Raw genomic sequence first — 27,580 nt, 5'->3', positions numbered from 1 at the left:
ACCAAGGCGAGTCAACTTTTTTATTACAGAGGAGGCAGTTATATATAGGTTTATTAAATGATCTTTCTTGATCGCAAAATCATTCCCCGTCATTAGTGTCTATAAAGTGCAACACGTTTAGGCGAGGCGCTTACTTGTAGCCTGCGTAGCAAGCGCAAGGGGCTGGGGAAGATGAGGGATAGACGCTGCGCGCTTGAAGTAAAGCGTGGAGTAGCCTGCGTAGCAAGCGCAAAGGGCTGGGGAAGATGAGGGATAGACGCTGCGCGCTTGAAGTAAAGGGTGGAGTAGCCTGGGTAGCAAGCGCAAAGGGCTGGGGAAGATAAGGGATAGACGCTGCGCGCTTGATACACCACAGACAAAACAATGGGAAACAAAACAATAGAACGGGAATACAATAGAACAATAAGGTAATCCAGCCAATCCTGTTAGACCTTAGGAGCGGGCTGCTACATTACTGGCGCAGGCTACAAACTTGGGAAGGCGTTTATTTATTCATGACTTTAGTTTAAATTTAAAGCGAGGTGCTAACTCGGACTAGGTGCTAATTAGGACCAGAAGCTTATTCGAGCAATAATAAAAACATCTTTCAAACAACAAATAGACAAACTAAGCAAACATAGCAATTGGTTAATATATCAGTTTCGAATTTAAAATACCGCAAATCTACAAAGACAACAATATCTGCCCTTGTTGCAAGGCCGCGGGGAGAAGGCGTCACTGGAGGCAAAGGCTCGGGCGCGCGAACAAAGTCGTAGCTGAATGGTCCGTCCGTGTGCAGAAGATTATTCTCTTGTGTAGTGAAAGGGAGATCGTTTCGGATCCCGTACTTGCGCCTCTTTTCGAAAGTACGTAAGGAGAGTATAGGGAAACAAGGCGAGTATAGGGAAACTAGGAAAAGTCTCTACTAGCAGGGTACTGGATGGTTATGTATCTTTAAAATATGTCCTTAACGAGACTCATTTATTTTTCTTTCCCCTCTTTTTTGAACGGGAAGTCTTCTCTTTGCTCCTGTTTCGGTTTTTGTTTTTCACGTTGGCAGCTGCATAATAATTAGACCCCACTCGCTGCTTGTTTGTCGTCATTCGTTTCTTCTGCAAAAAAGGATGGCAGTAAGCACACAAAATCTGTCGTTTAACGGTTGAAACCATCTTAATACCATCATCACAATGCCAGCCATATGCATTTCGCACCCCATCTTACTCCCCCTCCGCCAGCAAAACCTGGCCCCTTGTACAACAGCAACTCTTTCGCATGAGGACAAATTTTAACATATTGAGATAATTCTCATACAAGAATTTAGTTTGGGCTTTCTTTTGTAAAGAATTAACATAATCAGCCTTTTTTAAGCGGACACTTTCCCACTCTATCGCCTTCACTAAACAATACAATGGCAGATTTCCAAAGACGCCTCCGAAAACACCAGTTTGTTCTTTTGTATGTGTGACTCCCGAAAAAAGGGAATAAAACAAAAAAGGTTTTTCCATAAATAATAATGTATTTAGGGTTAGATTTCCTCTCCTTGGTGAGTATGGATCGTTTCTGGAAATCTACTTACTTTTCTCCCAGGAGAGTCTTCATCTTCAGACTCGTCGCTTATCCGTTTGGTTTGCTTTCCACCATTTTTACTCGTCAAATAACCTTCAAAGAATAATTAGATTATAAGCGGGTGGACACTTGGACAAAAGGAAATGTTAAATGTAACAGCCTATAAACAACACTAAATTATCTGTGTGCGTGGAACATTTTCTTGCCTTTAAATTTGTAGTTCCAGGGAAAAAATGATCTGTGAGCCAGACTAGTCACTGATCGTGACCTACCCGCACGTTAAACTTTATACAGGATATTTCGGTAATAGCCTAAGCTTAGTCTTACAGAAGGACAAATATTTAGCCCAGTGCATTATTGTTCACATACCCTTTTTCGTCTTTGAAGATTTGCTATTGTTATTGGAATTTTTTGGAGTCCCGTGTACGCCTCCTCCAATTTCTCTATCGTTGTCGCTGTCAATTGCTTCTACGCATGTCACAAACGGACTCACGCTGACTGCATACCGTTGGCTAGTGGGAGACGTCCAGATTTTGTCGTCAACGCAAACAGGTGGTGTTGCTGTCTCTAGAAAACAAAGAGTAATTTTAACAAAGCAGGCATCAAGTATACGCTGATAAAGTTTGTATCTAGCATACATAGTAAATAAATAGTAAACTTCTTAATAAATTCGTGTTTATAAATAAAACAATCAAAATGAACAACCAACAATAAAATTCATGCGATTGATGCGATTTCGCAAGATTCAAATACAACGATAGTTTAGTTAAAGATCTATGAAAGTAAGAAAAAAAGGTTTTGGACCATCAATTAGGGCATGGTCCATCGCTAGTCCAAAAACATTGCTAGTAAGCTTCTCGTTGTAATTGTGCTAGTATTCTTTGATTTTACCTGATACAACCTCTGATTCATTTTCGTCAGCAGAGTATTCTTGTTCATTCTTTTCTCCCTCTTCTTCTTCCACTACTTTCTCCTCCTCCTCGTCAACCCAATACTCATAATCAATATCGTCATCATCGTCATCATCATTGTCATCACCATCATCAGCAGAAGCAGTAGCATCATGATCTTCCTCCTCGTCGCTGTCATCAATCTCCCCGGTTTCCATAGCTTTCCTCAGTTCCTCCCACTCAGAAACATCTAGCAGGTCCTTTACGTTACCTTCGCTGGCGCTGGACAAACATATTAATGTTCAAAACATGATTTTACAAGCAAACAAGGTGATCACTCAATTAAAATAGCGACAATAACATCTGTGAACACACGATTATCCATAGAATGGCTATTGCCATACTGCCAAAGCGCTAAAAAGTGAGGCTTGTTTTCATTTGATCATATGTGATTGTTCAGAATAAACATAAAGTGTTTTTATAATGATTGATTCAAAATCAACAGTGAACAAACAGCAACCTACTCTACAGTTATCGGAATTAGTTCTGGCGCATCTTCTTCAGAGTCCTCTCCTGGTTTCTCGACTGCTTCATCCTTACTATCAGCTCTGCTCTCTTCTTCGTCGTCCGATTCCTGCTCCGCGTCCACTCCGCTTATTTCTTCCAGTGGTCTGACGTCATCACCAGCGAAATCCGGAGCCACATGAATTGCACTAAAGTCTTGTCTAACTTGTAATGCTGAAGTGTTTTTAAAAGAGTCTTTTTTTGAAGCAAGTGATTCAGGATGTTCTCTTTTTGAAGTTGCTGTGCTGTTGTCTATATCTTTTGCCTTGTCAACCATTGGACAATCTCTGTTGACTATTCTATCATCATTTTCCTTTTTATTATCATCTGATGCGTTTTCTGCTTGATCTTTTGCTTTGACAAAACTGCTCATAAGAGGAGGGATTTTGGCTGATTTGTTGGACTCTGGATTTGTACTTGTGTCTCCATCCTAACAAACAAAATAAAGATGAACTAAAAATCTTCCCAAGAAATGATTTCGGACATTTTGGGTCCTTGAGTTTTTGTCAGCCGTTATTCATTGACTGCACTCTCTTAAGGCAGTAATTTTGAACACAAAATCCTGAGCTTGTCACCTGAATACGTGAAAGCAAACATGTCACCTGAGCATGTGTATGGGTTGCTGACAGTATCAGGAAAGGCTGAAGACTTTAATTGTTTGATGCATAACTTGAAATGTTACCTGTTTGGGTGGAGCAACAAAGTATGGCAGCTTTCCTCGTTGGAAGTCATTTAGAATCATTTTTGCTACAGTATTGATATCTGGCTCCCCACCCTAAAAATGCAAGAAAGGATGGTATTACTATGGATAAGGGTAAAAAAAAAAACAATCAGAGAGGGGAACTTTGGGCAGTCTAGTTGAAGGTTGCGGTTGCCTCACAAAAAAAAGGACAAAAATTAATTAATTGTTCCTATATTATGTTTCCTATAAGATGGTCTACGTAATCAGTTGTACATCTGGTTTCCTGTGTTCTCATTTGGCAACATTAAGAACAGTGGTCTATGACTCTTTTTTTCCCTTATATACACCCGATAGATGACTCACAGAACCGTAAAGATTCATGAAAGATCTATCTGGGATAGGTGTGCCATCTCTTCTTTGGTGAAAGATTCTTGAGTAAGCATTGGCCCACGTTAAACTCCTGGTATTACCCCTTCCCTTTGTACTGATTATTGTAGGTATGGTTTGTACTGTACAAATGACAGTTTTTGCTCGCTGGGGCTGGATTCCAGAGGACTAATTTATTAACCAGCTGGGGCGTTTGAGAGGGTGATACTTTAATAAAGCTAGACATAGATTCATAAGACAGTATCCTGATTAACCCCCACCACACACCTTTAGTAGTTTCCCTGATCTTCTAGACACTTGTTCCAGAAAATCTGTGCAGTCATCCCATGCCTGGACACGGTAGGTTTTTGCCAAGTATTCACGTTTGACTCTTTCCAACACGGTGGGGATGTGTTCTGCTGCTTCTTTCACATTTTCAACTCGAACCTTCAGCATATAACAAAGTATTCAATAGGTGGCATCAACTTGGATGCAAAAATGATCAAAACATTTCTCAAGTGCAGTTGGATTTTTTTAAATAAAAAGTTTGGAAATTTTGTGTTGTTTTAAAGAGAAATTTGGTAACACTTACCACGCCTTTAAGGATGATTTCAGTTTCAGTGTCACCTGTAGGATACACAACTCCAGGACAGTCTACAAGATATATGCGCCGCATGAGAGTGATATACTGCCAGACCTACAAGGATTAAAAAGATCAAAGTTTATCGGGTAGAAGACATCAATATACACAGCCCTGGCCAAATGAAAGTCAGCACCAGTTGTCACAAGTTTAACCTTACATAAACCTGATTGAAATCAATTCTCACTAGAGCATTAGCAATGAACGAGGGCAAGGCTGGCATCTTTTTGTTTGGACTTGCAATTAACTAGTAGAATATGTAAACGCCTTTCACACCTTGGTTTCTCCTGCAATTGGTGCAACTTTGCAGACTTTTTTAGCCTTGAGAGTGTTGATGATGGAGCTTTTGCCAACATTTGGATATCCAATGAGACCAACACTGTGGGGAGGAATTACATGGAGACAAACACAGGCAGCACAATTATCTTATCAAAGTGAATAAAATAGGTGACAAATTGTATTCATCTTGTTAATCAGACTACTTACCTAATTTGTTTCTTGTCACTGTGAAGCTAAAATCGATGAAAAAAATGTTGTTTAGTCCATATTACTTGTGGGGTTATTCAAGGCTACTATCTTTAGGTCCAAGAGAAAATTTGAGGAAAAAAACAGTACAGCTTGCAAGAAGGTGACTCAGAAATAAGTAATACTTGCAGAGTGTTGGTCCAAACTAGCAGTGTTTATGTGAGTTCTACTGTAGGCTATAAACGTTCTCCTACTGTATGTTATATGTTACATAGAAAGGAAGGCTGTTTACCTTGGAAAACTGTCTAAGTAAGTTGATGAGTGCACCCTTGCCAAATGGATTGGTGACACTGGCATGGAAAGCCAGTGTGGGGTGTTCCTCTGATAGCACAGAGACCCATTGTTGCTAGAATAGAATCAGATTCATGTTTAGAATAGAGCAATTCCCTGTCTTCTTCACTGATGCCAACTTTTACTCCTGCACACAGACTTCCCCGATGGCATCATAATCATCGTCATTAACATCATAATCATCATCATCACTGATTATAATTATCAAAAGCACCATGAAACACCTAATTTGATGATCATCACCATTATCACTAGCTCATGATCATCTTTATCATCACAATCACCATCACTATTACCACTCACCACATTAAAATGAACAATATCATGAATCATCTAATATGCTAATTCTCACTATGATCATCATCATTTACTGTCATAATCAATAATATCATTAGTAGTCCGTCAAGCTACTCTTTATCTTCTGAATGCCCAAACCTATCCACTGACATTAGTGGGAACAAACTCACCGTCACCCATGTGGGTACAAGGTCACACTTATTGAGGATGAAGATCAAGTGTTTGTGTGATTTCTCCTTCTTTATGAATGTTTCTATGTGTTTAGATCGGGTTCCTAGTGGATCTCTAGCATCAAGTACCTGCAAACAAATACATATCAACAATTAAATGGCTCCGAGAGCTAATAGGTGAAAGCCTAAAGAAATATTTTTAGAAATTTCACAGGAGGCTGTTTTTCATATACTTCTCCTTTAAGTAACTTGTGTTGCATCATCCTCTATTCCACAATATAAAAAAATCCAAAATAGTTTTTTTTTACTAGAATTTTGTATCAAAATACAGCAGCATCTTCATAAAGTGGTCACCCATTGAGTGAGCAAACACTTTTCGCAGTCCTGTGGGTGACCTATTCATGATTGATTAGGATATGTATACAGTTACACATATACAGATACAGTTACTAAACAGTATTATGGGTATGACCCTTATTGGAATTGGTTTAGTACAGAAAAGGAGAATTAAAACCGCCAGAAATATAAAAAAAGGAGTTTTTGTCCAAACCTGTAGGATCACATCAGATGAGTCAACAACCTGTAAAGGAGGAAAATAGATGATAAGAGCTTGAGATAAAAGTTATGATAAGTTTGGATATTCAATGCACTCGAGGCACACCTTGTAAAGCTCATTCCATATTCTTTTGGATTGTCCCTTGCTGTAAATAGATTCCTTGGCCTCTGGCCTGTGGTGGAAGAGAATTAGTGAATAAGATTGCTTCAGAATTCTTAGTTTTAGGGGATCAGGCGCATACACACGGGGGTGGGCAGGGTGCACGCGCACCCCCTCTTGGTGGCCAAAAAGTCGGTCATTTCTTATTAAGGAATCTTCAAATACTATGCTTTTTTCCATATGACACCTATGACTGTGCATACCCCCTCAGCCAATTCTGTGTATGCGCCTGGAGGATGTAAACAAAATATTACCTTTCATCCAAGTCTTCTCGGACCAAATCTTTGTCGTTTTCTTCGTTGTATTTTTCTGAAAAACATTTTATAACAAATGAAATTTTTAAGCAAGATCAATAGAGATTCATAACAAGGTATGTATATGGAATATCTTATATGTTAAAAACATATGCAAAAGGGTTCATTATTACCAGTCAATGACTGTGCCATTTCTGCAAGACCCTACCAAAATAAAGATGATGGCATTTTATTAGTTTCATGTCCACCAATTTAATGTTTTTAGCAGTCTTGGCTCCCAGGCAGCCAAGGTAACCCATATATGTTAATACAATTGAAAGGATGTAAAAAACTGGTTGAATTTTTTTAAGAACAGAGAAATCCATGTCAACACTACCTGCATATCTGAGACTTTAATGTTGGGTCTCTTGCGCTGTGCCTTGGGTCCAAACGTGGTGTCAAACCCCTCTGTGTCAAGAATGTGTACTCGTGATGACTGAAAAAAAAATCTCTGTTAACCATTCAAAAAATGAAGTGTACACTACATACCCGTCAACCTCCGAAAATCTCAAGGCTTGAGATTTGGGGGATGGGTGGGGTATATTAATTTTTGGTGGGAGAGGGGTGGGTTTAACCTTGCAGGCGTTTGCCATATAGAAAACTCTCACGGACAAATTCACTTATAGATCTCATGAGGTTGTTTAGATAATTTAAGCTATGCAAGGGAATTATTGTTCAAATATTTTAATAGAAAATAGGCAAAATGACGATTTTCTATAAAATAAATTTTTGGAAGTGATTAAAATTGCAAAAAAGAGGGAGATTTGGTGCTCAACGCGGGAGAGCGTTAGAAGGGGTCCAAAATCTTGAGACTTCCCATAATGCGGGAGAGTTGACAGGTATGACACTATTCAACATATGTAGTGCAATGACAGTATAGGGATGGGTGAACATGAGATGTTGTAAGCATGCAGAGATGGGCTAGGTACTGGATATAAGAATGCAGAGATTGGTACCTGCGCTCGCTCATCCAGAAGTGACAAGGGTAGCTTGGTCTTGCGCATGACAACCTTATAGGGATCTTTCATCACTTTACCCATCTCCTCTTGGAATGTTTGCAAGGCATTTTGGGTGATAACTCGGGTGTTTCCTAGAGCAATGAACAATAAAAGCAAATCAAAATTAACATATATGCATGTATGCATTATGTATGCATTACCACTATGTTATTTCTTCTTCTAACAAATTATTGCTAGGCAACTCAATGCTCTTCCATACCAAAAAATATTAACTCAGAGCACAAGGGGTGTAGGACCTCATATTTTTTAGCATGGCCCCTGTGGCCTGCAGCATTGGGCCGTACATTCAAGACCTCTGTCTGATATTTTTCTGTAAGTGAGGTCAATAAAAATTATTATAATATGGCTTTTAAAAATTAAAATGACAAGAAAACAAATCAACTTTCGCTTTCGCATGAATATTGATGAGTTAATTGATTGATTTAAAAAAGGCGGGCAAACAAGAAACACTCTTGCGTACAGTCAACTAAAAAATGTGAAAGAGAGAAAATGACGACAAAAAAATACCAAACAGACCTTGGAGTGAAAAGATGCTACTTTAAGTAGTAGAAGAATTATCCTTCGGCCCATATGAATGGAAATCGAAGCAAAAAGATTTATTTGGTTTATTTACTGTTCAACGTTGTTTTCATTATTTCTTCCTATTTTCACTTTTTGCAAGCCACAGGCTTCATCGCAATGTGAACCAAACTATGATCAAAACAATGAGAAAGAAAGCTCAGATGTCAGTCTTCAAGGCATGAATGGACTGTTTGGTGTGAAAACTCCATGGTATGTAGATAACAAACTTTTGATGTAAAAGAAAACACCACTTTGTGCTGCTTTATGGTGATTTGATGGAAATATTGCATTTCAAAAGAAGCTGCAGTATTTTAAAGATACTTTTTTCTTTATTTTTTTGTTTGTTTGTCCAATATAAATAAGCTCAGACAAGCCTCACTGGCTTGTCAGATTGTTTTTCTTTTTGTAAAAATCTTCTTCTACACAATCTTGACAGATAATAAAACTCCCAGACTCAAAGTACTTGTTGTAGCCTATGCTTGACTTCTAAGAACTGTTTCTTTTTTTTCTTTTCTTTGTTGTTGTTGATTTTGTTTTTTTGTTTGAAATTCGCAAACTCACTTGGCTATGAAAACTGCCCACAGGCAATAATCATAGAATTCCAGCTTAACAGCCAATCAGAACGCATGTACTAATATAATAAACAGGTATATTAAAGAGATTGACTTATTGTTTCAGCCCCGATACCTGGTCCTGAATTACATATATAACATAATTACTGGTAGTGCCTTTTTTTCCTTTCATCAATTTTATTAACATCTTGAATAGACATCATCATGAGTTGAAAAGGAATACTTTCCAATACACCATCATTTTGCTCTAGGTTTACAGGAAAGTCTTCATTCTAACATGGGGAAATTTGTTGAAATCAAAAAAATTCATATTCACCTAAAAAAAACAATAACATCACCCCCTCCCCCCTCTCCCCACCCTAAAAACATTAAATGCATCTTACCAAACCATTTTCTGTTTGGTGCTACTCTTGCTACTTCACCCGGCGTTGCTCTTGTCTGGAAGGGAGCAGCCTTCACAACTTTACCAGCAGCATTTCTTTAAACAAAATTACGAAAATACATTTTTATAATTTGAGTAAGTTGACCTTCTGCTGATATTTAAAATAATGAGATCTCATGTTGTGTTTAGTCATCATATATTGACAGATTTGATGTTCCAATTTTCACCTGATTGCTTTCCCCCCAGACTTGTACATTTGCAGTCGCTTCACAGTGGTCTTGTCTCTCATTGTAGAATGTGCATGTGGTTTTGGCCGGTCTGTTTCAAAAAAGAGAGCACAAAAACACAATTCATGTTCCAATTTGACCGGGTTGGATTGCCAAAAGACTACAAGGTATAGGGGTATTACAAACATAAACATCACTGACATAGACCCTGCACTACCAATCAATAAAAATCAATCATCGGAAACTAATCATATTAATCAATATTAATCAGTTGATTCTTATTGATTGATATTGCAAATCAATATAATTTATACTCACAGCCCAAGGTACTCAATCATAGTGATTAATATCGGGTTTTATCATTTTCTTATATTTTAACTCATCATCTGATAAGTTTGGGGTCAGGTATCGGATAGCTTGGTAACCACCTAACCAAGCGCACCCGGGTAGCCAGGCCTCCGAGCCACAGCCCCCCTAGGGCTTCTATAAATAGAAGAATGGTATTGGAATTTAAGTTTTTTAAGTCATGTTGTTTAGAAATAGATTCGCTGTCAACCCTTAATTATGCTTTAAGAATTGGAAGTGCTTTCTTCTGCTTTCCTTATGTCCATTACCGCAATTCTGTGGGGTTGATTTCGGGGACTCCTCGGTATTGTTTCGGGTCCCGGGATCAGTTGGGATACTTTTGGGGATCATTTCGGGTCCTGGTATCATTTCGGGTCCTGGGATCGTTTCGGGCCCTGGGATCATTTCGGGTCCTGTACAGGCTCCCGTTGGACTTTCGCACCAAAACATAAAACCTTGAGAGACATTTTATCATTTCTTCCACTGTCATATTTACAAACTCAGTCGTAAATTTAGTTTGTTGCTGAAACCATTCTCTTGGACACAAAAATATATAAACTTTTATCGCAATTTGTTGCAAAACAGAAAAAGTTTTAGTTTAAAAGTTTTGAATAAAATTAAACAAGCCGAAGTAATCTTGCGTTTAAAAACAAACTTGTTGCTTCTTTTGTCTTTTTGTGTATGGCATTTCCTTAAAATTCCTCTTTTTCTTCGTCCATCACATTTGTAAATCTGGTCGCCATTGTTTTGTTTTGGCCAAAGACCCAATAGTTACTAGTGAGCAACTATCGAAGATGGTGTCAAGATTTCAGCCAATGAAAATGCTCCATTTTCGATAGTGACTAGTGAAATTATACTAATGATTATTATTGATTATCATAATTATCAATTGGTAGGGGAGGGAATACAACATATGGACACAATTTCACATCAAGAATCCAGCCTAATGCGGGAGAGTGACAGGTATGCAATGGGATCAGTATCGCAATTCCACTCAGACCCTATCCTATGCTTAGAATACCTCTAGAATATCAACACGGCAAAGGCCTCTAGAATATCAACACGGCAAAGGCCTCTAGAATATCAACACGGCAAAGGCCTCTAGAATATCAACATGGCAAAGGCCTCTAGAATATAAAAACGGCAAAGGCCTCTAGAATATCAACACGGCAAAGGCCTCTACAATATCAACATGGCAAAGGCCTCTAGAATATCAACACGGCAAAGGCCTCTAGAATATCAACACGGCAAAGGCCTCTAGAATATCAACACGGCAAAGGCCTCTAGAATATCAACACAGCAAAGGCCTCTAGAATATTAACATGGCAAATGCCTCTAGAATACCAACATGGCAAAGGCCTCTAGAATATCAACACGGCAAAGGCCTCTAGAATATAAACACGGCAAAGGCCTCTAGAATATCAACACGGCAAAGGCCTCTAGAATATTAACATGGCAAAGGCCTCTAGAATATCAACACGGCAAAGGCCTCTAGAATATCAACACGGCAAAGGCCTCTAGAATATCAACACGGCAAATGCCTCTAGAATATCAACACGGCAAAGGCCTCTAGAATATCAACACGGCAAAGGCCTCTAGAATATCAACACGGCAAATGCCTCTAGAATATCAACACGGAAAAGGCCTCTAGAATATCAACACGGCAAATGCCTCTAGAATAAAAACACGGCAAAGGCATCTAGAATATTAACATGGCAAATGCCTTTAGAATATTAACATGGCAAAGGCCTCTAGAATATCAACACGGCAAATGCCTCTACAATATCAACACGGCAAAATCTCTAGAATATCAACACCGCCACCATCAAACTATAAAAATGAACGGTTACTCCATACCACGGAGTAAAGAAAAGACAATTAGAAACAATAATACATAACACGATATCCAAAGCCAAATTCGGTACACAACCCCCATTTGTGGATTATGAGATGATGGACTTGCCAACCATAACCAAGCAAAGGCAAAATGCACGTGGTACAAGACCATCAAAAACACTCACCGACATTTGTACTACTTGTAGACTTTTTGGGCGCCTTAGGGGCCTGCCTCCTCTTGCTAGTCTTGGTCATGCTTGCAATTTGAACACTGCTATCGTTGCGTCTCTCGGGTATTTATCATTTACTCGTAGGGTTGTAATTTCCACAGCTGTGATTCATAACTTTACGTCTTTTTCGTGTCTTGTTTTGTTGAGCCTGCGATTCCAGCGATCGACATTGCGTAATAAGTTGTGGGTTCCCTGTGCTCATAATCCTTTGCGAGCGGTTTTGTTGTTGATCTAAAAAAGCAAAATGGCGTCCAATAATCAGAAAGTCGTCAAAGAGGTTCTTTACCCCGGGGAAGGGGATATTCCTGCTTTTCCTCATGGATCTAAGGTGACTAGAACAAGTCTGCATCTTTTGAAAACAATCTTTGAAGAGATTTTACTGCAATCTAAAGCCATTTTGTTTTTTTTTAGGCGGTGTTTCATTTCAAGACATTTTTAATGGAGCAATCCGAGAAACAAGAGCTTGATTGTAGCAGGAAGATCGGCCAACCCTTTGAGCTTCTCATGGGAAAGAAGTTTAAGCTAGAGATATGGGAAGAACTGATCAAGACAATGCGAGTTAAAGAAGTGGCTAGGTTTACGTGTGATAAGTCGGTAAGTGTTTTAATTATTTTATTTTCTTGTGACAACATCTGACTCTGACCATTTGAACATTAACTCCTTCTCGATTTTTGCTTAGAGATATAGTTATTAAATACTAATTTTGAAAAATTATGCCTATTATAATCTTTGCTTCCCCAAAAGTTAATTCAATAGCTCACAACGATTGTTTTTACTGCAAATTTATCTAGCTCAATTCAGCTGTTCATTCGCTATAGATAGCATTTTTTACACCAGGATCCTCAATTGCTCATGTTAAAATCAATAAATATTTTACAAAGATGAAAAGACAGTGTTTGCCTACTAAAACCCTTCTCATTATAATTTTTTAGGGCCCTTTCAAATAAAGCAAGTTGTCCTGGTGGTAAGAAAGATAACTTTGGCTAAAGTCCACATGCGTTTTATCTCAATTTTTCATTTCGTTGAACAAGGGCTGGCTGGCTACAAAACACCATTCTCCCTGGCCCTAGGAACAGCTGGGGCACAAGTTTTAGCATGTGATCTTGAGCCAGAGTTGAACTTGCTCCATGTGAACAGGCATTCGTAAACACAGCTGTTTATTACATGTCTCGAACATAATATACTCCTAACACAAGGAGCCCGGTGACAACACAGGTAGCCCAGACACTACAGCTCTAAACAGAAAAAATACCTTCAATCATAAATCCTGAATAGTTTTAGATATATTCTGAATTATTTTTTTCAGGTGGTTGCAGGTTATCATTTTGTGTCTAAAAATTTCCGCAATGCAGTAAAGAAAAACAAAGGTGAACATGTGCATGACCACCATGAGCACTCCTGCAGTTTTTCTGCAGTCACTACGACAGGATATGCAGACTTAGATGTTCTCCTAACAGGAGAAAAGGACCTTATCTTTGAAATTGAACTCATTTCTGTTAACAAACCTGGAGAATACAAGAAAGAGACCTGGCAGATGGATCCAAAAGAGAAGCTTGCAGCAATTCCTAAGTACAAAGAAGAGGGGAATGAGTTATATGTTGATGGCAAGTATAAAGACGCAGCTGAAAAATATGCAGAGGCTTTAGGTTGCCTGGAGCAACTGTCTATTAGAGAAAAACCAGGAGATGAAGAATGGGTCAAACTAGATCAAATGAAAATTCCTTTTCTTTTAAATTTCTCCCAGTGCAAGTTACTTCTTGGTGAATATTATGAGGTGATCAAACATACTTCAACAGTTTTAGAGAAGGATAAAGACAATGTTAAAGCACTATTTAGAAGAGCAAAAGCTCACAAAGCTTGCTGGGATCCCGAAGAAGCTAGATCTGATTTCAAGAGAGCTGCAGAGCTTGATCCAAGTTTAACAAAGGTAGTGAGGAAGGAGGTCAGCGAGCTAGACCAAATGATCAAGGATCACAATGCAGAGGACAGGGAAAAGATGAAAAAACTTTTTGCAGCTTAATGATTTAGAACAGATTATTGACAAGAGATTGCAATGCAAGCCCCCGATACCAAGGCAAATTTAAAAGGTAATCTAGGATATAGTTTCCTATATTCAAAACAACATGTCCAAGAAACAAGGGTATTAAATCATGTTCTTTTTTCACGGTCCAGGCTTATTAATCGTTTTAGCAGTACATCACTTAGCCTTTTTAAATTATTGGTACTACACTTATTTTGTTCTTAAACAGTTTTTGTTTCAGGCTGCTTGTTTCTGAGTTTTCTCAGTCTATGTGTAGATCACATTCTAATAGACTGCTATTTTGGCATGAATTGCACGATTGCCATTGCATCATTTTGCATTGTTTTCGTGTTTTTTTAACTTTTTTGTTTTGTATTATATGTATATTATTATTATATTGAAAAATATTAATTTATTATCGAGGAATCTGAAGAATCCGACTGTGCTGAGTATAATAAAGAAAACACTAACAGTGTTTTGAGATTCTCTTTTGCTGCAAAGTTGCAATAAACTATAAACAAGACATATGAGTAAAAAGAAGATGGAACCTTTTTTTGCCTTTAACATAGCGCAGTGACTAACGGTCCGGCAGCCGGATGGGGTCCTAAAAAACTAACGGTCCGGCAGTCCGAAATAACCCTATGTTTCTCGTTGAGTTCAGCTCATATATATTCCAAAATAAGTTATCTTTGCTAGGAATACCCAAGCACTGTCTTTTGAATAGATTTATTGGGTTTGGCGTTTTCTATAAACGCTGTACACAGGATATTTACTCCCCGAGATCGGCACTTACGAAATATAATGACAATAACAGACAACACGATATCTGAAATCGCCAATGCGTAAATCTCGATAAAAGCTCAAACTCACCTAATCTCCCCATAAAAACTGTCCATTTTTGTTTGAAATAGCCAAGCGCTTCAAGTTGAATAAAGAAATAACGCAGTGGCTAAATGAGGGGTAGCCGCTCAAGGTCTTGCGTGAGCTAAATGAGCGGAGGCTTTTAATTTTTTTTAATAACGCGAGAAAATGCTACCTAGACGAACAAATGACATTTTATCTCTATTTGGATAGAGGAAACATTTATCGATGTATAAATGTCTTTGAAATAAAAAAGATCCCCTTGCCTGTGTACAGTAGGACAACGCTACTTTGGGTGGCACTATGAAAATGTGTTTAAAATGCATATTCGAGTAAGAGCAGTAAGCCGGTGACACAAATGTTTAATATTATAGTCCAAAAGTTGTTAATCTTTGTATGAAAGCAAAATGGAAAATAACAAATTCTAATGTGCCTTTTTATTTGCCCTCTTCGTTCTACAGAGCTAACACCTCAGCATTCCCATAGAAAGAAGTTTCGCGTTAGGCCCGCTCTCACTCAAGGCCTTGAAAACTACCCGTAGTTTATTATTCCTTTAAATCATCCAAGCAAATAACAGCTTATAAATAAAAGAAAATTACGTCCTTGTTTAGAAACAAGAAGCGATTTTTTTTTTGGTTTTATTATTCCGACGCCTTCCGTTTTGTGTACAGTCTATTTCTCGAGCATTTTGTCACACTTCGAACTCGAGAAGTCACGCATCGCGTGGGCCCCGGCCTCCCGCTCAAAAGCTCAAAGGTCTTGGAAATACTAAATGAGCGGTAGATTTTTCTTCTCTTTAATAACCCAAAAAATAACAAGTTAGCAAACAAACACAATTCAAGCTTTGCTGTGAAACAAGAGACGATTGGTATTTCTATTATTGCGCCGCTTTCCGCTGTGTGTAAAGACTATAAGATTGGGCATTTTCACACTATAGAAGTCTCGCATCGCGTGTCCCCAAACTCCCTTTCAAGGTCTTCAAAATACTAAATGAGCGGTAACCCAAGGAAATAATATGTTGTTCCGTTGTGTGTGCAGACTATAGTTTCGAGCATTTTTTTTTTTCACACTAAAGAAGTTTCGCATCTCGAGCCCCAGCAAACTCAGGCTCAAGGTCTTGAAAATACTAAATGTGCGGTAGGTCTTTCTTCTCTTTAATGACCCAAGGGAAAAAACATCTTAGCAAACAAACACTATTCTTTCCTTGTTTAGAAACAAGAAGCGATTAGGTTTTTTGTTTTGTTTTATTATTCCGACCCTTTCCGTTCTCTGTAAAGTCTAACCTACATTTTTGTCACATAAGGAACTCACGCATCGCGTGGGCCCGGGGCCTCTCGTTCAAGGTCTTGCAAATTACACATTTAGAAGCCATACTATATAAATAAAACAGTACAGAATAAAAATAAAAATTAAAAATAACTACCGCTCATTTAGTATTTCCAAGACCTTGAGCGGGAGTTGGGGGGCTCGTGATGCGAAACTTCTTTAGTGTGAAAAAAATGCTTCAATTTATAGTCTGTACACACAGCGGAAAGCGTCGAATTAAAAGAAACAGCAATCGCTTCTCGCTTCACAACAAACTAGAATTATCTTTATTTGCTAACATGTTATTTTCTTGGGTTATTAAAAACAAGAAAAATCTACCGCTCATTTAGTATTTTCAAGACCTTGAACGGGAGTTTGATGGAACGCTATGCGAGACTTGCCTCTTGACAGAACGGAAAGCGTCGGAATAATAAAAAAATAATAAAACCAAATAAAAAACAATCGCTTTTTGTTTCTAAACAGGAAAGAATTGTGCTTATTCACTTTTATTTATAAGTTGTTATTCGCTTGGATGATTGAAGAGAAGAACGAACTACGGGTCATTTTCAATGTTCAAGACCTTTTCAAGAACTTGAGTGTGAGAGCGGGCCTCACACGAAACTTCTCGTCTACGGGAATGCTGAGGTTTTAGCAGTGTACAAAGAACGAAGAGGGTAAAAAAAAAGGCACAATAGAATTTGTAATTCGCCATTTCGTTTTCATATGAAGATTAACAACTTTTGGACCATAATATTAAAATTTGTGAGATTGGCTTACTCTAATATGCGTAACACATTTCCGGCACCGAAAGTAGCGATGTCTTACTGTACACATGCAAGGGGAACTTTTTCATGTCAAAGACATCAATAGATCGATAAATGTTTCCTCTATCTAAATAAAGATAGAAGGCCATTTGTTCGTCAAGGTTACATTTTCTCGCGTTATTAAAAAAAATAAAAAATAAAAAGCTACCGCTCATTTAGCTCAAGCAGTACCTTTAGCGGCTACCCCTCATTTAGCCACTGCGAAGAAATAAAGTTTCGCATCATTCTTCAACCCCGTATACAGAATATAAATCAATTTTAAGTGCGACACTTAAAAATTGGAGCACGATGTATACTACTAAGAACTTTATATTTATCGCGATATTTCTCAATCCCTTACCTTGAATGACCTATCTTTATCAAGAATAACGACGCTGCCATATGGATAAAAGAACCGAGCAGTTTGAGATTGAGCGAGGCACAGGCAGCCCAGTACATTATAAGTAAATTTTTACTGAATGAATAACAAGATGAAATACAGTGTTTATATGGCTTCGCAAGACCTAACTATCCTCATCTAGAAACCGAATGAGGATACAAACGTCCGGCAGTCTAAATCGTAGCTCATGATTGCTGTATTCGTTACAATCAAACTGCGCAAACAGTGACGCATTATTTTTATTTACAATATAATTTTCACAAAAAAAAATAATTATAATAGAATTTGTATACGAGTTTTATGCAGTTTGGTTGTTATGGGGAGATTAAGTAAGTTCGAGCTATTATCGAGGATTTACGCATTGGCGGTTTCAGATAGCGTGTTGTCTGTTATTGTCATTATTTCCTAAGTGCCGATCTCGGGGAGTCTAATAAATACCCAATAAAATCTATTCAAAAGACAGCGCTTGCAAAGATAACTTATTTTGGGATAGATATGAGCTGAATTCAACGAGAAACATAGGGTTTTCGGACTGCCGGACCGTTAGTTTTTTAGGACCCCATCCGGCTGCCGGACCGTTAGTCACTGCGTAAACGTAGCTGTCAACTCTCCCGCATTAGGCGGGAGTCTTTAAGATTTAGGGCCCCCGAATGTTTTTTTTGCGACCACTTGCGAGCTTGCAAGCAAACCGTCTTTTGTGCGAGACCAAGCATTTTTAGGCGGAAAAAATTTGCGCGAGCATGCGAGCACATCGAAATTTCGTGGGACCATTCGGGGCCCTAGATTTTGAACCTTTTCTCAAGCCTAATTTTCTTGAAAATATCCACCACACCATTTACTGTATTCTCCCGCAATAGCTATCTTGGTACTTCTGATAAATTCACTGTACTTTCTCAAGATTTTTGCTAAAGCAAGGTTGATAGCTATGCTTAAAAAGATTGCTTTTTTATGTAAACGCTTAATAAATTTATTTTTGTTACTGATATTTTGCTGCTTAAAGCTAGCCTGAGCAACCGTTATTTTTTTTCTTTTAAGTTCATCCAATAATCAACCCTTAACGGTGTTATTTATATTTTCTGAACTATCTTTTGAATATCCAAATCGATAGAAAAATGTTACACATTTATCATTCGATTTTATTCGCACAGCTTGGGATGCCTTTGCCATTTCCAAGGGTGATATGTAAATGAGCGTGAATGTTACTTTTCATAACCAATCAAAATGCGCGTTTTCTACGCAAGCATGGTCGCTAAGCTGATTCCCAGCTGATGTTTGCCGCGAAATAAACAACCACAGTCCAAGCATAAAAATCGTAAAAATGTCTAACAAATTGATCACCGATTCATTTCCAAAAGCCAAGAAAGACAGTCTTATAACCCAGAAATTACGACAGACGAAGGCAAGGCCTGTCGATATAAAGGGAAAGCCGTCAGCAAAAGGTACTTACTTACTTACATAACGCCGATCGAGATCGAGTAATCGCAAACAGATTTTCAAGTTTGTTTTGTCTATGTTGTTTGATACATTTTCATTTCAACTAGCTGATAAAGATGTATCAATCGACGCAAGACAAGATGACCTAAAGACTTTGAGGGAGTTTGATCTTTCTCCAGAGTTTGGACCTTGCTTAGGTATAATACTATCAGTTTCTTATCTTTGTTAGAAGAGTATCTAGAACCCTCATGGACTCTTATACTACTCGATGAGGTGATGAGCGCCATGATCATGAACAGCGTGTACCTCCGTCAAAGGTGTAATTAGACTTTTTTTTTATAATAAAACGGTTAGGATTATTTATCTTTATCAGTAGTCTTCCCTAGCAGATGTCTCTTTTTACTGTATTTCGCTGAGCTGGCGTTTTTCTCGCTAGCCTACGTGTAGCCGCTGACTCGCGAAATATCCTCTATTTTGGGAGTCAGCGGCCAAACATAGGCTTTCTCGCTAACGCCTACCTACTATGCTTGTACCCAGGATTTGTCTTTCTTTGGGGAGGGGGGGGGGGTGCGAAATCCGAAAAGTGGACATAACTGAGGGAGGGGAAGGGGGGGGGTGGGGGAGTGAGTGAGTTTTCTGATTGAAATGTGACCACCTGAAAGAACAAAAAGGGCTTTTTTTATGCCTTTGCAGTATCTCCGCAGGACGTTTATTGTCAGATTTGGCTACAATAAAGACTGACTCATGGGTTAATGACATACTAGTGATCTAGCTTATGTTTTGTCTTCAAATAGCACGTCTATTAAGACAATGACTTTTGAGGGGGGTGCGTTCCCACCCCCTGCACCCCCCCCCCTGCGTACGGGCCTGAACACAGAGCTAAGAGTCATATGCTAGCAGGGAATCTGAAGTCATTCAATTCAAGTTTTATTTGCACACATTAGTTTACAATAACTAGAATTTCTATCAGGATCTCAGTCTATCCAGATTTTGTCATCGAACAATTAGGGACCTCAATTGAAACAACAGCTCAATCTAACCAAACATCATTTGTGTAAAATTTGAGATAGAAGGTAGTTACTGTAAAATCCTTTACAGAAATAACATTCGGTACAAAAAGGTCGATCTGAAGACTAGAGATGGGCGTAATCAATTTGAAACCGTTTCCTCTATTGTTAATCATGCCTAGTTCATGACATTTGAATCTTCACCAATCTATCACTGACAACAGGAATGACCCGACTTGAGAGATGGGAAAGAGCTGATAGATATGGGCTGAACCCTCCTCAGGATGTCAAGAAAATCTTAGCCCTCCACCCTACTGATAGTAACTATACAGATTGGTGAGTACGCTGTTAAAGGGATAAACTAAACTTACCCATGTGTCAGTGATGTAGCCAGTAAGAAGGGGGGAGGGGGTTTCTGTATCATGCCCCCACTATTTGCATTGCTATATGAATATGAATTATATAAATATAATTTTCCCTTTACTATAATATTGTTTTTATAGCCTGTGGAGTAAAGAAAATCTTTGAACCTTAGCAAGGAGTTCAATGCAGATAGGCAAGTACTTCATCCTGAAACACAGACATATGAATATATGGGAGCACCAAACAGGCAACTTGGTTTTAGTAAAACTTAGTATGTAGGTACAATCTTCTGTCTGCTTTACTGTGTAAATAGATTTATCAAAGTTGCAAGGAAATACTTATTACCATATGTAAAGCACTCAGGGTGTTACAATTTCATCCTACAGCAATGTTAGGGTGTATCCTAGGTGTCTAGGGTGTATTTCTAGGTGTAAAGTATTTTTCTTTGTCTTACATGGCCAAACTTAGAACAAAAGAAAGGGGCAGAAGGGTATGTAAAGGGTTTTGCAAAATCTTCCATTTTTTTAACTGACCTTTTCTAATTAGTGTCACACATGCCTTCCCCCCCTTTGTGGAAAAGGCATGTGTGACAGTAAGAGCGGCTACTAATCAGACTACACTCTAATGTGATGGGTTGGAAAGCTAGAGTGATATTGAGTGATCGCTGCTTGGAAGTTTTCAGTGTTTCACAATTTTCTCATTAACCTGTCATTAGAGGAAAGATGGATGATAGCTTGACTGAAGAATCAGTATTGACTTTGAGAGGGGATTTATCTTGTTTCATTTCTCCATCTGAAGAATAATCATTACAACTCCAAGTACAAAATAGATGCCTAAGCTATAGTGTGGCCCCTTTGATTTCGTACTGATGACAGTTATGCTTGTGTGCATAAAGAAACAGGTATTTGTACAAGGTTTTGTCATTTTTTGCCAAATGAAAAGGTAAAAGTTTCACAAGAACAAATGTAAACAAGAGAAAATTCATTTTATTTCTAGTCTTTTTCTTAATATTTTTATACACAAATAAAATAAAAACTGAAAGAAATGTACATTGGTTTTTTTGTCTTCTGCTTCTAGTACTCAGAATACAAGTTTGATCTTTCCAAATCCTGAAACCTGTTAGAAAAATGATATTTTATTGTCTTGTACTTGTTACTACTTTGTAGATTTCATAAACAGATAAACAAGGTTAGTTGTAACCTACAATTTGTGTCTGTTATATAAAGAATATTTTCTACACAGAGTAATGACATCAGGATTTTAAATCAGTCTTGTAAATGCAAGTAGGTACCCCTTTTATATGTTTTACTGTACATTATTACTAGTAGGAAATACATAATGATCTGGACCTATACTAAAAGATGGAAAATAGCAAACTCTGATTGTCAATTGGGCGTCATCCTTGGGAAGCGTTTCTGTCAACGCTAGTGTCCCCGCAGATGAGGTTTCAAATTGACTAGGGTGTCACAACTTGTCCTCTTTTAGCACATATCACTCACAGCATATAACTCTTAAACGAAGGAGATCCCTGCGGAGGTGGCTACATCAGCCCAACCCTTTTTAACATTTTATACTGCAATTTGTGCTGGACCCTTGAATGCACTTGGAATACTCTTGACAAGCTTGTAGCATTCCAAACTGCACACTGGCAGGTTATTAGTGGAACAGTTGTACTTCTTGTCTTTTGAGCAGCCCTGGGCTGTGCACTTTTCTTTAGGAGCTGGAGGTCTACAAGTCAAAAAAGTTACGTCCAGTCATTAAAAGACAATTTTAATTTGTTTAAATTAGTTGATGTTTGCCCTATTTTGCTTTTCAGGACCAGAACCTAGAATCCTGGAAAAATGACACAATTATTTTTTTCGGCTTTAAACACAAACGCGTGCTATAAAAGAGATAGCTCCGCCCCCCTTTTACACAAGCTCTTGTGCAAGTCGTCATTCACCACTAGGCTTCACCAAGTGCAGACGTCTGTAAACTGCCGGAAGAAAACATTCTAAAAGTAAAGCTGTACGACAAACTAAGTACAAAATAGTTAGAGCTATAAGGAATATTTGGGAAAGTGTTTGGAGTCCATTCTCTACAAAAACAAGAGCAAAAATTATACTTGAGAAATCAAACACGGCGTGCACTCATTTGAATTGAAAAATAAAATTTAAAAACAGCGTGCACGCTCTTTTGAAATGGCGTCATAGTGCGCGCACGTACAAACAACAGCTTTGAAATATTCATCGCTTCAAAACCCTATCTACTCCTCCCTAATTTTCATTGTTTCAAGAAACAGCTGTTGATAAGGCTATGTTTACTTCAATAGTGTGTTATCGGCCACTGTAGAACTCTATTGTAGCATTTTGGTCTCTCTCTCTCTCTCTCTCTCTCTCTCTCTCTCTCTCTCTCTCTCTCTCTCTCTCTCTCTCTCTCTCTCTCTCTCTCTCTCTCTCTCTCTCTCTCTCTCTAGGGAGCTCTGCACTCAGTGATGTCAAATGACAAATGACAGCTTGCCTTAGGCAAGTCCCTTTTATAGTGCACATTCCTGTTTAAAATGGCATTCGCACCAGTAGCAGTATTTTTCAAGAATGCTACAGTCACAAATCCAGCACAGTGAAAAACTACTGGACACTATCTAAAACCTGTTTGATTGTCTTCTTGTGAGTAAATTGGGCGCAATGCAAATGGTTTCACATCTACATACTCTTTCAGCCGTCTATTTTGCTCTCAAGAAATTCACTCTCAAGAAATCTGCTCTCAAGAAATGACGATTCCATGGTGTACTTTCACTTTGAAACGAACGTGCAACTGCCCCTTTAAATGCAAGTCACAGTCAGATGGTCCATGGTCATTTATTGGGCGGAGAGGGAAATGCTTTTTTTCGTAGATTATAGGTTCAAATACATTTGTGATTGATGTTCACATTCCAAAGTTTGCAGTACAACTAACAAAATTTTTGTGTTTTTGGTTAGAGGTCTACAGACAAAACTTTAATAGAAATTAATGACTTGATTCATTGGATAACAAGGGAATTCAGAGGTAAATTTCACACAATAAACAATGAGTCCTTGTACTTTATTGCATATAACAGCCACTCGATCAAATAAACTTTGCACATCATTTTCATTATAATTTGGTGGTTTATATTTGGACAGTAACACAATCTCAAACTACAATAACAGTTTAGGTACCTTGCTGATTTTGACTTGAGGGGGAAGTCCATGGCAGGGGGGTATGAGAGAGAGACACCATTCTGTCCACTCACATAGCGGATATTTGGTATTTCTGCCTTTGAGCGCTTGGCCTGATGATGCAATAAAACAAAAATCAAGAATAATTGTACAACAAGGTCATCGTACTATAGGAAGGAATAGCTCAATACACAAAAGGGAACATTAGCAGATTTTTTAATTTTTTAATTGGGAAAAGGCTGGTTAGAGAAATACTCTACCAAGTACAGTTTGATATCTCTGACACCAATAATTATTTTCCTTCTTTATCATCTAGCCTTTTAATTGGTTACAAAAAAAAAGAACTAGAGCCATTTGTCTTGCCAATACAAAATCACAACTCAGAGTGATTTAATATACTGCAGAAAGCGTTTCTTTAAACACACCTTTTCTTCCTCCTTTTTAGCACGTCCTGGCTCTCTCACAAGAAGCTTCTTCACTGTTTGGGCCTTGAAAAAAGTTATTATGAGTACATACAAAAAGTGAGATGTTTGCCTTTTTATTAGAGTATCAGCATCACCTTATTCTCTTCAATCTGCTTCTGTAACTGCTGCTTTCTCTTCTTAGCTCTCTGTTTTCGTCTCTTCTGTGCTTCCTCTGTGTCTTCATTTTTCCTCCTTGGTTCTACAGAATAAAATAGTTCTTAAATAGACAGGACTGAAGATAATGGACATAGTTAGTATTCTTTTCTATCTTAACTTTTCTGTCATACTAAGCATCACTATAATTGACACATCACTGGGATTCCCGGTGTCAAATGATTATCAGTACATCATGGTCATCATAATCATCATCTTTTTTTTTAATAATCATCATCATCATCCTAATCGAAGTATCATCATGTTCACCTCCACCTTAATCATCAGCATCAAACAGTTGTCAAAGATCTCTCAAGTTGGGATTGTATACCTGTTGGTAATTCTAACAGCTGATTCTCTCCCTTGATTTCATGACCTAGCATAGCTCTCTGGTAAGAAAAAAACAACACTGAAATAAAACTAGCGACCAAACTTGACATTATTAATTACATTTAATAACCCGCATCTACTTTTTACAATTTAAAAGACATTTATAGTAAAATGATCCCAGCTGGGAGTTACGCTATGTATCCGCCATTGTCTGGTAAATGAGTAACTTAACCAGGTACTCATTTACCAGCAGTTACATAGAGCATCATTTGAAAGGTTGTAAGTGCGGTAAGCTTGCTAAAGGATCGAAATTAATGTAAATGCAGGAATGTGAGATATAGGAATGTGTGTTTTATTCAACACTAACAAGTATTAGACATCACTTTGAACTAAAATTAAATGTAGCCCATGAGCTAAGCTATAGAATAAGGTGATCTGCATAGACATTGTAGAACAAAATAGTTTAAGCATTAACCCTTTGCTCGGATGAAGCCCTAAAGTTTAAACATCAGCGAAACTTCTCTGTTTTCACAGAGACATGAAACATTTTCAAACTTGTGTTGATTTGTTTTCCTACATTTTTCATAGACATTCCATAGAGAAACAATAAACCATACTCCATAAACATAAGAGTTTATTATACAAACCTGCCTGGCTGTCATGGTACTTATATCTTTCTCTTGCTTTAGCCTGCCATAATCGTCCAGCTCACCCGCCTCAAGGGCATTAAGCCATTCCTCTTCTTCTTTCCTGAAAAACATACCAGGGGTTTCATTAGGCCACGGAGGCCGGCGGAACCGCTAGCTATTACCCACAGAGCGCCGGCTACTTTAAAAAAAATTGATGTAAGTTTTATTTTGGCAATAGCTGCAATTATTACAGTAATTTTGTTGTAAATGAATACTTTTTTCTTTTTTCTCAACTCTTTTTCACAATGTTACTAAAATATGTAAACTTCTCCATAATTTTTAGCTTCAGGAGTAGAAAACAACAAAATACCTTCATGTAAACTGATACACACATAACATAACATATGAGCAAACTCATGTATCCTTGTAAAAACACAAAATATAACAAGAAAACTTAAATAGTAATCAGCAGTTTTGTGATATTAGAGCAAAGCAGAGGAAGCTTTAACTGTATTTTAGGGGTCATTGTGATTTGGATTATGCCCTGTATATTCTTTAATAATACCTACTCTGATTCATTTCCTTTCTTTGTATCATCAACTTCACTGCCTTCTAAAATCAGGACAAGTATAAATTATAAATATTTCAGATGAGCCATTTTCTTCAAATAAACTGCCATTTGAGACTGGTATCCATTTGACTTGGTCCTAGTAAGCATTTACAGTGGAACTCCCATAAAATGACAATCTATGAATCTGACACTCTTTAAAAAAAGAACATGTTTCATGTCCCAAATACAAATTGTTCAGTCAAACCTTCTAAATTAATCCTTTATTAAGTGCAGATGTTTTCCATTTTTTTTTCATTTCCAAGTGTTTTATACTAGGTTTCACTGGTTTTCATTTACAGGTGATCCTGGATAAGTGAGCTTGCATACCTGCAATGGAAAGCTGATAGCTTGTCTCAGACTCTGCACCAAGTCTATCCAATGTGTCATCAGTCGCATCAACTGTCTCAACATCCGGTTCAACCTCTTCTTCTTCACTGGTGACCATATGCTCAGGATCAGACAATGGCACAATCTTGGCAACCCTAGACAACAAGAGAGGAATTAAAAAAACTCTAGAGAACAAAAGAGTAATCCAGAAATCTTATGCCATCAAATTGAGAACTGTCCAATCACCATAATTCAGATTCACAAGTTCCAGTTCAAATAAGGATACTCTCTGAGATTCAATGTGTTGTATGATATATGTCTTTGTCAACTTACTGCTTGTGGTGTTGTTCAAAATAATATCTAAAGAGCATGCAACAGACTTACTGCTTAGTGGTAAAAGTTTGTCCTCCCAGCTTTATCTTGAGTTTTAAGGCCCCCATCCTTCCTGGCTCCGATGTGACTGAAGATTCGTTTTCCCTGTCACGATCTTTGTCTCTTGACTTTTCTCTTTTTCTCTCTTTTTTCCCGTGTTCATCTCCTTCCCTTTTTCTCTTGTGCTTTTTATGCTTGTGTTTGTGTTTCTTTTTGGGTGATGACACTAGAAGAAATCAAAATAATAATTTAAATTTGGTATGTTGTATGCTTACTAGTCTAAATGCAAACAGTGGAAGCATTGCTCATACTCCCTTCTCAGTTGATCGGGTTGAAAGGGTCCTACAGGAAACACAAGACTATCTCACACGACTTGCGCTGTAAATTTACTACATAGCTGCAATATTTATCTACATACAGCTACACTCAAAGGGTCTGAAAAAACAAGATGCTTTAATGTAAAGCACATTCGAATTCAGGGTAGCGAACAAACGGGATTCATAAAGGGTAATCTGCCTGTTTTAGAGTTTTTTTCTCATTTTGATTCTTAGCGATGCCTAAACTTATCAATTACTAACAACGAAGCTAAAATCTTACGTCTTCCTTCTTCTTCGCCGGTGTCTCTGTCTTTTCTTTTACCCATAGTGTTAAAAAAAACCTATTCAGCCATTCTTTGGTTTGCTATTTGTGTATAAGCACAACAAAAAACATGGCGCCCAAGCCCAAATCTCGCTAGAATTGTGGTTACCAGTCCTCCCCGATTCGAAGAGTTCTAGGGGCCGGCAGGAGAGCGCTGTACAGGACCCGAAATGATCCCAGGACCCGAAACGATCCCAGGACCCGAAACGATCCCCAAAAGTACCCCAACTGATCCCGGGACCCTAAACGATCCCCAAGAGTCCCCGAAATGAACCCCAAGGAATTACAGTAATGGACAACTAAAGGAATGTGTAAGGATTGGCTTTCATTTTTAAAAACATATGAAACATTTAGCTTTGTTTGTGTTATTAAAAGGAAATTTACATTAACTAAAACTATAGTATTAAGATTTTTATATACGACTGCGGGGGAAATACAGTGGTTGAGTCAAAAATTGGGGTCAACTAACAACTCATGTGATAGTAATTTGAGGAGCCCGGCGTGGATAAATCATTTTTACATAACAAGCCATAAAAG

The 27,580-nt window shown here is 38.0% G+C and overlaps 4 protein-coding genes across 5 annotated transcripts; 2 read left to right on the top strand and 2 right to left on the bottom strand.

Moving 5' to 3' along the window:
* Positions 1-469: 469 nt before the first annotated feature.
* On the bottom strand, positions 470-12,311 carry LOC5513065 (nucleolar GTP-binding protein 2). The gene is made up of 21 exons (XM_032382605.2): positions 12,106-12,311; positions 9,740-9,830; positions 9,514-9,608; positions 7,935-8,068; positions 7,316-7,414; positions 7,113-7,143; positions 6,940-6,994; positions 6,632-6,698; positions 6,521-6,550; positions 5,971-6,099; positions 5,445-5,558; positions 5,174-5,199; positions 4,964-5,066; positions 4,640-4,744; positions 4,336-4,494; positions 3,682-3,774; positions 2,960-3,429; positions 2,437-2,717; positions 1,915-2,112; positions 1,556-1,638; positions 470-1,091 (listed from the first exon to the last, which is right to left on the bottom strand). Exons 1-21 carry the CDS (start codon positions 12,173-12,175, stop codon positions 957-959), a joined length of 2,568 nt encoding a protein of 855 aa, XP_032238496.2. The 5' UTR covers positions 12,176-12,311; the 3' UTR covers positions 470-956.
* Positions 12,312-12,343: 32 nt separating this feature from the next.
* Positions 12,344-14,645, top strand: LOC5513055 (AH receptor-interacting protein). Its single transcript, XM_001633308.3, has 3 exons — positions 12,344-12,478; positions 12,562-12,744; positions 13,457-14,645. The coding sequence occupies exons 1-3, from the start codon at positions 12,395-12,397 to the stop codon at positions 14,168-14,170; spliced, it is 981 nt and encodes a 326-aa protein (XP_001633358.1). The 5' UTR covers positions 12,344-12,394; the 3' UTR covers positions 14,171-14,645.
* A 4,135-nt stretch (positions 14,646-18,780) lies between these two features.
* On the top strand, positions 18,781-26,411 carry LOC5513068 (DNA polymerase delta subunit 4). The gene is made up of 4 exons (XM_032382623.2): positions 18,781-18,978; positions 19,081-19,170; positions 20,205-20,316; positions 26,005-26,411. The coding sequence occupies exons 1-4, from the start codon at positions 18,858-18,860 to the stop codon at positions 26,006-26,008; spliced, it is 327 nt and encodes a 108-aa protein (XP_032238514.1). The 5' UTR covers positions 18,781-18,857; the 3' UTR covers positions 26,009-26,411.
* LOC5513077 (INO80 complex subunit B) lies at positions 21,312-27,177 on the bottom strand. Of its 2 annotated transcripts, none has more exons than XM_032382622.2 (10): positions 27,002-27,177; positions 26,417-26,630; positions 26,033-26,187; positions 25,665-25,704; positions 25,114-25,216; positions 24,468-24,525; positions 24,079-24,182; positions 23,945-24,007; positions 23,520-23,632; positions 21,312-22,071 (listed from the first exon to the last, which is right to left on the bottom strand). In XM_032382622.2, the coding sequence occupies exons 1-10, from the start codon at positions 27,045-27,047 to the stop codon at positions 21,912-21,914; spliced, it is 1,056 nt and encodes a 351-aa protein (XP_032238513.1). In that variant the 5' UTR covers positions 27,048-27,177; the 3' UTR covers positions 21,312-21,911. The 2 variants fall into 2 exon arrangements, with proteins under 2 accessions (XP_032238513.1, XP_001633405.1); XM_001633355.3 differs by having other exon boundaries at positions 25,665-25,707; positions 27,002-27,176.
* Positions 27,178-27,580: the final 403 nt, after the last annotated feature.

This window comes from Nematostella vectensis, chromosome 4 (genome assembly GCF_932526225.1).
Source record: "Nematostella vectensis chromosome 4, jaNemVect1.1, whole genome shotgun sequence".
In the NCBI taxonomy this organism is placed as follows: Eukaryota; Metazoa; Cnidaria; class Anthozoa; order Actiniaria; family Edwardsiidae; genus Nematostella; species Nematostella vectensis.
This window is presented reverse-complemented; position numbering and strand designations above follow the sequence as displayed.

What these genes read in the sequence shown, in the direction of transcription:
- LOC5513065 (XM_032382605.2), bottom strand. Translation starts at nt 12,175, where the DNA reads ATGACCAAGACTAGCAAGAGGAGGCAGGCCCCTAAGGCGCCCAAAAAG. An exon ending in TTCTGGATGAGCGAGCGCAG is followed by an intron (nt 7,415 to 7,934) that starts GTACCAATCTCT and finishes TTTTTTTTTCAG; the next exon opens with TCATCACGAGTACACATTCT. An exon ending in TATGGAATGAGCTTTACAAG is followed by an intron (nt 6,551 to 6,631) that starts GTGTGCCTCGAG and finishes CCTCCTTTACAG; the next exon opens with GTTGTTGACTCATCTGATGT.
- LOC5513068 (XM_032382623.2), top strand. Translation starts at nt 18,858, where the DNA reads ATGTCTAACAAATTGATCACCGATTCATTTCCAAAAGCCAAGAAAGAC. An exon ending in GGGAAAGCCGTCAGCAAAAG is followed by an intron (nt 18,979 to 19,080) that starts GTACTTACTTAC and finishes CATTTCAACTAG; the next exon opens with CTGATAAAGATGTATCAATC. An exon ending in AGAGTTTGGACCTTGCTTAG is followed by an intron (nt 19,171 to 20,204) that starts GTATAATACTAT and finishes CACTGACAACAG; the next exon opens with GAATGACCCGACTTGAGAGA.
- LOC5513055 (XM_001633308.3), top strand. Translation starts at nt 12,395, where the DNA reads ATGGCGTCCAATAATCAGAAAGTCGTCAAAGAGGTTCTTTACCCCGGG. An exon ending in CTTTTCCTCATGGATCTAAG is followed by an intron (nt 12,479 to 12,561) that starts GTGACTAGAACA and finishes GTTTTTTTTTAG; the next exon opens with GCGGTGTTTCATTTCAAGAC. An exon ending in GGTTTACGTGTGATAAGTCG is followed by an intron (nt 12,745 to 13,456) that starts GTAAGTGTTTTA and finishes TATTTTTTTCAG; the next exon opens with GTGGTTGCAGGTTATCATTT.
- LOC5513077 (XM_001633355.3), bottom strand. Translation starts at nt 27,047, where the DNA reads ATGGGTAAAAGAAAAGACAGAGACACCGGCGAAGAAGAAGGAAGAC. An exon ending in CGGCGAAGAAGAAGGAAGAC is followed by an intron (nt 26,631 to 27,001) that starts GTAAGATTTTAG and finishes GATTTCTTCTAG; the next exon opens with TGTCATCACCCAAAAAGAAA. An exon ending in CTATCAGCTTTCCATTGCAG is followed by an intron (nt 25,708 to 26,032) that starts GTATGCAAGCTC and finishes TCCTGATTTTAG; the next exon opens with AAGGCAGTGAAGTTGATGAT.